General features: G+C 36.2%; 1 protein-coding gene across 2 annotated transcripts in view; it reads left to right on the plus strand.

The window, feature by feature from the left end:
• Positions 1-10000, plus strand: part of LOC106875774 (sarcalumenin) — a 171646-nt gene that overhangs the window by 55263 nt on the left and 106383 nt on the right. The window contains exon 1 of one of the 2 annotated variants that reach the window (XM_089345794.1): positions 8052-9060. The exons of the other annotated variant lie outside the window; for it this stretch is intronic. Coding sequence (XP_089201920.1) covers positions 8969-9060 — 92 coding nt within the window. The 5' untranslated portion in view covers positions 8052-8968. Of the gene's footprint in view, positions 1-8051; positions 9061-10000 lie in introns of those variants that run through there. 2 annotated transcript variants of the gene reach the window in all.

Below are 10000 nucleotides of genomic sequence, written 5' to 3' on the forward strand. Positions count from 1 at the left end.
CAGGTGTATTAGTCCGACGCTCAGGGAGAATGAAAGAAGTTGCTGATGTTTTGAGCCTATGCTCTTTGGCAGAAAAGGAAGAAAGGACAAAAATGTCATATACCTATGTGTGTGAATATATGTGTGTGTGTGTGTGTGTGTGTGTGTATAGGGTTGGCCAAAAGTCACCTGACAGTAAATCAAAGCCCATTTAATTCTGGCATTAAAGCAAAAGAATTATTTTATGTGAGACGTCGCTAATAAATTGGACAAATGTCGAAAAAAAAAAAAAATGGTGATTTTAACTCAGTGATTTTCAAGCCCAAACATTTCAGTGAAAGGGATTATTTTATTCGTTTCAGTCATTTGACTGCGGCCATGCTGGAGCACCGCCTTTAGTCGAACAAATCAACCCCAGGACTTATTCTTTGTACGCCTAGTACTTATTCTATCGGTCTCTCTTTTGCCAAACCGCTAAGTTACAGGGACGTAAACACACCAGCATCGGTTGTCAAGCGATGGTGGAGGGACAAACACAGACACACAAACGTATACACATACATGCGAAACGCCGGGTGTTTTAATGGTGGCAGCTGATGAAGGAGATGTTTTTGTATGTAGCTTGCTTGTTTGTTGCACCTTGTTTATCATTTTGTCCATGTTCTTTTGCCATGTCATGTACCCAGTTTTGTATCTATATGTACATGTAGATGAAGGTATGTACATACATGTACATATATATGCATATACTCATGTATTGTTTATATACATGTCCATGTTCTTTTGCCATGTCATGTACCCAGTTTTGTATCTATATGTACATGTAGATGAAGGTATGTACATACATGTACATATATATGCATATACTCATATATTGTTTATATATATATATATATATATATATATATATATACGACAGGTTTCTTTCAGTCTCTGTCTACCAAATCCATTCACAAGGCTTTGGTCTCCCACGAAGCTATAGTAGAAGACACCTGCCCAAGGTGCCACACAGTGGGACTGAACCCAGAGCCATGTGGTTGGGAAGCAAGCTTCTTACCACACAGCTACACCTGCGCCAAGAGAAGGAAAACAAAATGGAAGACATGTTCCTCTCTGTTTTCTGTTCTTCATCTTTCTCTCTCTCTCTCTCTTTTTATTTTTTCCATTCTGATCTTCCAGTGACCAGCTGTGAATGTACTTGTGTGTGTGTGTGTGGGTGTGTTCTACACTACCATCACCACCACTACCACTGCCACCCCCATCATTATAACCACCCCCATCATCACCACCCCCATGACCCACCCTCACTACCATCCCCCACCTGTCTCTCTCTCCCCTTCTCTGACTCTCCAATGACCAACTGACTTGCTTCTGTGTGTGTGTGTGTTACATTGTTTTCTTTGTCTCTTTCTCTCTCTCTCTCTCTGTTCCTCTAACTACAACCACCATGAACTGCCTACCCCTTTGTTATCTCTCTCACCAAACCCCAACCATGCCAACCTCCTCAACTCCTCCACCACCTCTCTCTCTCTCTCTCTCTCTGTCTCTACCTCTTCCTTTCACCATCCCAAGAATACACATTGCCTCCCTCTCTTCACTTCTGTCACTTTGTTCTGCCCCCCCCCCCCTCTCTCTTGTTCGCCCCCACCCCACCACCACCCGTGTCCCCCCCCTCCCTGTCACACTGACCAGTTCCTAGGTTACATGTCTGACCACATCTCAACAGTCTTTTATACATCAGCTGCTGCTATTCAAAACTGCCTGGTCAATGTGTACGACTGTGTGCATATATGTGTGCGTGTATATGTATGTATATATGTATACGTGTGTTTGTATGTATATATATATATATATGTGTGTGTGTGTGTGTGCGTGTGTAAATATTTGTATGTATATATATGTATGTGTATATATATATGTGTGGGTGTGTCTGTGACTGTGTGCATATATGTGTGCGTGTATATGTATGTATATATGTATACATGTGTGTGTATGTATATATATGTGTGTGTGTGTAAATATTTGTATATGTATGTATGTGTTTGTGTATATATATATGTGTGGGTGTGTCTGTGACTGTGTGCATATATGTGTGCGTGTATATGTATGTATATATGTATACGTGTGTGTGTATGTATATATATATATATATGTGTGTGTGTGTAAATATTTGTATGTATATATATGTATGTGTTTGTGTATATATATATGTGTGGGTGTGTCTGTGACTGTGTGCATATATGTGTGCGTGTATATGTATGTATATATGTATACATGTGTGTGTATGTATATATATGTGTGTGTGTGTAAATATTTGTATATGTATGTATGTGTTTGTGTATATATATATGTGTGGGTGTGTCTGTGACTGTGTGCATATATGTGTGCGTGTATATGTATGTATATATGTATACGTGTGTGTGTATGTATATATATATATATATGTGTGTGTGTGTAAATATTTGTATGTATATATATGTATGTGTTTGTGTATATATATATGTGTGGGTGTGTCTGTGACTGTGTGCATATATGTGTGCGTGTATATGTATGTATATATGTATATGTGTGTGTGTATGTATATATATATATGTGTGTGTGTAAATATTTGTATATGTATGTATGTGTTTGTGTATATATATATATGTGGGTGTGTGTATGTGTGTGACTGTGTGTATGTGTGTCACTGTATATATGTATGTGTGTGTGTCTATGTATATAAATATGATGTATATATATATATATATATAATACAAAGAATAAATATACATGTATACACACATATATGTACATACTTACATCTACATGTGTATATACATGCATATCAGGGTACAGGACGTTAGAACAATAAACTACAGACAACGGAACGAACACATAGGAAAACGGAAAGCCACTTGGAATATCCCTTCATCAGCTGTCTCTATTCTATCTAGACGTTTCGAAGACCAGACAGGACGTACTCTAGAATAGTCTCTTCCTGAGTAGTGGATCAACCAACTACACAGAGGATTCCAAGGTGGCAAACACAAACCAAGACAGGAAAAAATGGACAGTGAAAACAACATTCAAAAGCCATATGGCCAAACGCAAATCTGAGGTAGAACGCTAGTAGTTCGTCTTGCCTTCACAGCGGCTGGAGTGGAAAGAAAGTTGACCACAGGTCACACAGAGCAGAGAGGATGGTGGAGGGAGGAAGTGGAACAAGGAGGAAGGGACAGAAGCAGTGAAGTAGAGGCCAGGACAGAGGGGTAGATGGGAAGATAGAGGAAGACAGATAGATAAATAGATAGAGAGGATGGTGGAGGGAGGAAGTGGAACAAGGAGGAAGGGACATATATATATATATATATATATATATATATATATATATATATATATATATATATATATACATGTGTGTGTTTGTGTGTATGTATATATATATATATATGTGTGTGTGTGTCTCTGCTTGATTATGTGTATTGTGACAGCCTCTCTATGTGGCTTTGTGTATGACAATGTCAGTGTGTGTGTGTCATTGTATGCACATCTGTAAGTTTGTGTGTTTATGTGACAGTTGAGTGTGGGCTACTGGGAGTGAGAGTGAGAGGTTGTACTCAGCTGCCAACACCCTCTACACCCTCTACACCACCACCACCACTCCCAGTTAACAGGCTATTGTGCAACCTGACAAAAAAAAATAGCAGCCAAATCACCCTCTCATTACATACTACTGTCTTAAAAAGGGGCCATGTTCGATGCCAGGAGCAAAGATGAGGGCATCTTTGTTCTTTCATTCTTTTACTTGTTTCAGTCATTCGACTGTGGCCATGCTGGAGCACTGCTTTTTTTTAGTGAAACAAATCAACTCCAGGACTTATTCTGTTGGTCTCTTTTGCCGAACTGGTGAGTTACATGGATGTAAGCGCACCAACATCGGTTGTCAAACAATGGTGAGGGAGGACAAACACAGACAGACAGACAGACAGACAAACACACACACACACATACATATACGACAAGCTTCATTCAGTTTCCGTCTACCAAATCCACTTGGCCCAAGACTATAGTAGAAGACGCTTGCCCAAGGTGCCACGCAGTGGGACTGAACCTGGAACCTTGTGGTTGGTAAGCAAGCTACTTACCACACAGCCACTCCTGCACCTATATTCATAAGCCAGACAGGCTGGATGGTCACGATAGCTGGAATGCCTTCGATCATGGGTTTACGGGTCCAGGTGAGTGACTTGGGGCTAAACTACCACCACCACCACCTCTGTTTGATCTCTCTTGCCCTCTCTCACCTCAGGTATTGTTTACCTGAGAGATGGAGTCTCTTCAACAGGCTATACCCCATCACCTCCACCTTCACTTCTTACCTTGTCTCCCTCTCTCTCTCTAATAATAATAGGCACAAGGCCTGGAATTTCAGCGGAGGGGAGGTTAGGTTGATTACACCGAACCCATTGCATAACTGGTACTTATTTCACCGACTCCCTAAAAGGATGAAAGGTAAAGTCGACCTTGGCTGGATTTGATCTCAGAACGAAGCTACTGGCGAAATACCACTAAGCATTTCACCCGACGTGCTGACAATTCTGTCAATAATAATAATAATAATAATAATAATAATAATAATAATAATAATAATAATAGTAATCCTTTCTACTAAAGGCACAAGGCATGAAATTTTGTGAGAGGGGAAAAGGTGATTACCTCAACCCCCTATTGGAGGAATTTCAACCATGTTTCGTGGTCTGCTACCACAACAGCTCCTTCATAGGATCCAGTTAGCTCAAGACATCATCAGGAGGAACCACGTCTGGTTTCGGCCCCTACTCCTCTACCGTTTTGACGTGGCGCCCCCCCCCTTTCGGAGGTGTCTTCAGCTCTGGTGTTGGGTGTATGTCTTCTTTCTTCTATTCCCTGGCCTCTTTGATGCAGCATCAGACCCCAAAAGGATGAAAGCCGAGGTTGACCTCACTGGAATTTGAACTCAAATTGTGCAGACGGATGAAATGCCGCTAAGCATTTTGCCCGGCAAGCTAACGACTCGCCAACTTCTAATAATAATAATAATAATTAATAATAATAATAACAATAATAATAATGATCTTATTGTATGTAGTGCTCTGGTGCACCTTCCATCTTTGTGTATCTATGTCTCTCTATCCATCTTGTTTATTATATATATACACATATATATATATATATATATATATATATATATATATATATATATATATATATATATATATATATAAGTTCAAAAAAAGGAAAAAGACAAAAGAACAGCAACAAAAAACAAAAACGTGAGGATGTGATATAGATTGTGTTACTAGACGCCCGGGAAAGGAAAGAGAGAGAGAATATGACGTTTCGAGCGGAGCTCTTTGTCGGAAACAAGGAAAGTTCAAAGAAGGGAAAAACGGAGGAGGAAAAAATCGCCACTGATGTCTACGAGATTACATATATATATATATATATATATATATATATATATATATATATATATATATATATATATATATATATATATATATATATATATATATATATATATATATACACACACACACACACACACACAGACGTGTATATGTATATATATATATATATATATATATATATATATATATGAAGATATATTTGTATATATTCCTTTGTTTCCTTCCAAACAAAAACATACTACTATCAATATCTTCCTCCTCCTCTCTCTTTCTCTCTGTCTCCATAAATATATATATATATATATGTATATATATTTAGTGAGAAATATACAGACACATATTTGTCTATTGTTTTCCACCTATCTATGTATGTATATGTATATGTGTATATATATAGGTTACAAAGGGTATTGGAGTCAATCAAACCCCAAAGATACAGGTAATACTGAGTAAGGGCTGTATACCGGCTAGTTTTGCCCCAGATGTGGTTGCAACATGAGTGGGGAATAAACACGACCCATGTTTATTCCCCACTCATGTTGCAACCATGTCAGGGGCAAAACTAGTTGGTATACAGCACTTACTCAGTATATATATATATATATAGATATATATATATATATATATAATGCAAGAGAGTTAGGGGGTTGAGGATCCAACCCACTGAGGGATAGTATCTATCCAATATACTGCTGGGAGGGTACCCAATTATTGTTACACTAGTGTTATACCAAGTGGAATAAATGGGTGCGGGTAAAAGGGGATTTTTTTAACCCTAAATTTATATAGCAATAAGAAAATGGAGTGGTTATAAAATAAACAGATTAATCAACCGGAAAATAGTGTCTGCAAGCTGATGAGTACGTCATATTCCCCTCCATTTTCTTATTGCTATATATATACATATATATATATATATATATATATATATATATATATATATAAAATTTTTTAATAAGGGTAGAAATTGATATCAATCAATTAAAACCAGTGGTCTAGCATATTAAAAAAATCCGAAGATTAGAATTATATTACATACAGAAATAAGAGGAATGACCAGCAAAAGTGGATTCCTATATGCTAGAAATAGATGCCGAATCATCTAACCACGAAAAAAATATATGTTCTCAGTAAAAATTTAGCATCTATTTCTAGCACATAAGAGTCCACTTTTGCTGGTCATTCCTCTTATTTTTGTATGTTGTATATATATATATATATATATATATATATATATATATATATATATATATATATTATTTTGCTTAAAAGAGTTCCAACACTGTCTGTTTTTTATGTTTTATTTATATTCCTGCAGAACCAATGTGGGGTATAGAATATGGAATATATAATATAATATGATATACAATATACAATATAAAATGAAATAAAATAAAAATGGATGGCACCATGAAAGAAAGTATTGAATGTAGATGAAATATTGAGTGTTCAATATAAAGGATCAAATATATAAATATATAAATATAAATATATATATATAAAGGCGACTCGAGTTTCAGGGCTATTTCCCTTCGTCATGGCCGGTATGACAGACTTTAACAGTCTGTCATACCGGCCATGACGAAGGGAAATAGCCCTGAAACTCGAGTCGCCTTTATATATTTATATTTATATATTTGATCCTTTATATTGAACACTCAATATTTCATCTACATTCAATACTTTCTTTCATGGTGCCATCCATTTTTATTTTATTTTATTTTATATTGTATATTGTATATTATATTATATATTGTATATTCCATATTCTATACCCCACATTGGTTCTGCAGGAATATAAATAAAACTTAAAAAACAGACAGTGTTGGAACTCTTTTAAACAAAATAATATATTCCTCTATACACAATCATACAAAAAAATCCACCTTTTTTGTATTTATTTTTACTCGCATATATATATATATATATATATATATATATATATATATACATACACGCGTGCGCATGTATGCACACATACGAAGTGCCAACGCATGAAACTCTTGGCCCTGGAGTCAGCTTGTTGCTTCTGCTAAATATTAATAAATATATCTATGTATGCATATTGTCTCTCCTCCCTGCCTCTCTTTGTCTGTCTGTTTCTCTCTCTCTCTCTCTCTCTCTTTGTCCCTACTTCTTTCTCTACACCTGTCTTTAGTTTTGCTCTTCTCTGTATATACATACATGTATATGTGTGTGTATATATATATATACACACACACAGGCACTATCTCTCCTGTCTGTACCTCTCTCCTGTTTTTGTTTTTCTCTTTCTCTCTCTCCTACTTCTCTCTCTCTCTCTCCTACTTCTCTCTCTCTCTCTCTCTCCTACTTCTCTCTCTCCCTCTCCTACTTCTCTCTCTCTCTCTCCTACTTCTCTCTCTCTCTCTCTCTCCTACTTCTCTCTCTCTCTCTCCTACTTTTCTCTCTCTCCTACTCTCTCTCTCTACTACTTCTCTCTCTCTACTACTTCTCTCTATCTCTCCTACTCTCTCTCTCTCTCTCTCTCTCTACTTACCTTCTGCAAGCTCTCTCCACTCACCCCCTCTCTATCTCTCCCTCCTTCTACCGTCTCTTTCTGCTCATATCAATTCACTCTTACTCCCTCTCATGCATACCTCCTCCTTCTCTCACTCTCACTCTCACTCTCACTCCACTCCAAGTCACGTCAGTCCAGTACAGAACAAGATTACTCTAAACACACACCTATCTGCATTCCTCGCAGACATCTGCCTCTACAAGGCAGCCAGACCTGCTAGAAATAGCACTCACGTTACTCTCAAATTACACCTTGCTGTTTCTTTTTGATATTTTTTTTTTTTTAAGAAAGAAAAAAAATTAAGAAATGTTACATTAGATAATGTAGTCCAAGATAGACCATGTCTGAATGTAAGATGGGATCGTCATGTCTGGAACGTCTTTAATTATAGGTCTGCTGGATCAAGACCGCCCTACAGCTTAATGATATGGAAGGATGTATTAGATAATGTAGTCCTAGGTACACTGTGTCTGGATAAAAGACAGGATGGTCACGGCTGGATCATCTTTGATCATAGGTCTGCTGGATCAGGACTGACCTGGGGTTAAACAACAACAAAGATGAAGGACACGTCAGATAATGTAGTCCTAGATACACTATGCCAGAATGAAAGACAGGATGGTCACAGCTGGAGCATCTTAGATCATAAGCCTGGATCAGGACTGACCTAGGGCTAAACAACAACAAGGAAGAAGGACACATTGGATAATGTATTCCTAGATGCCCTATGTATATCTAGGAATACAAGAAGGTCATGAAAAGAAAATATTTTGACTTTAACTCTGCTGGATCTGGATTGACCCGGGGCTAAACAACACCAGAGGAAGGAGACATTGGATAATGTAGTCCTAGATACATGGTGTATTATGCCTGAATAAAACACAGGATGGTCACAGCTGGTACATCTTTGAATCATAGGTCTGTCTGGATCAGGTTTGACCTGGGGCTAAACAGCACCAGCGGAGGAAGGGCACATTAGATAATGTAGTCCTAGATGCACTGTGCCTGAATAAAAGACAGGATGGTCGTGGATGTTAAGATGTTTTGGACACAGGCCTGCTGGATTAGGACTGACCCGGGGCTAAAAAAAACAACAACAACAACAAGACTGAGGTAAGCTTGTGACTTTGATGTAAACCCCAAAACAATAATAATAATAATAATAATAATAATAATGATAATGATAATAATAATAATAATAATAATAATAACAATAATAACTATATATATATAAAAAATATTCTGATGAAAATGCTGAAATGGAATTCTTGAAAATGCCCCCCCCCATACCTTAGCTGTTTCTTTCCATTCTTCGAATTTTCATTTAAAATGCCGTACATGTGTGTGTGTGTGTGTATATATATATATATATATATATATATATATGTATATATGTATGTATGTATATATATCCAACCCATGCTAGCGTGGAAAGTGGATGTTAAATGATGATGATGATGATATATATATATATATATATATATATTTGTATGTATGTGTGTATATAATTATGTATGTATGTGAATATATATATATATATATATATGTATGTGTATATATATATATATATATATATATATGTTTGTATATTATATTTTTATGTACATAATATATATATATGTATGTATTGTATGCATGTATATTATATATTTATGTGCATAATATATATTGTATATATCGAATGTATGTACATTATAGATTTAAGCACATTTATATACGTATATATATATATATGTATATATTTATGAATGTGTGTATAATATTATGGTTGTCTGAAAGATAAAGCACGTGCCTCTGTGTGTGTGTCTGTGTGTGTGAGTGCGTGTGTGTGTGTAAATCTCTGTTGTGAATGAGAAGTATTAAATGCTTAACTGTATACATACATATACATACACATATACATATAAGCACGCACATATATATATATATATATATATATATACAAACACGTTTACATATATATACACATACATGCATATATATTTTTATATGGACTTATACACACCCTCACTTAATATATACACAATCTCCATGATGAATTGATTATGTCTTG

This window comes from Octopus bimaculoides, chromosome 30 (assembly GCF_046866305.1).
Source record: "Octopus bimaculoides isolate indiv1 chromosome 30, ASM4686630v1, whole genome shotgun sequence".
Classification (NCBI taxonomy): domain Eukaryota; kingdom Metazoa; phylum Mollusca; class Cephalopoda; order Octopoda; family Octopodidae; genus Octopus; species Octopus bimaculoides.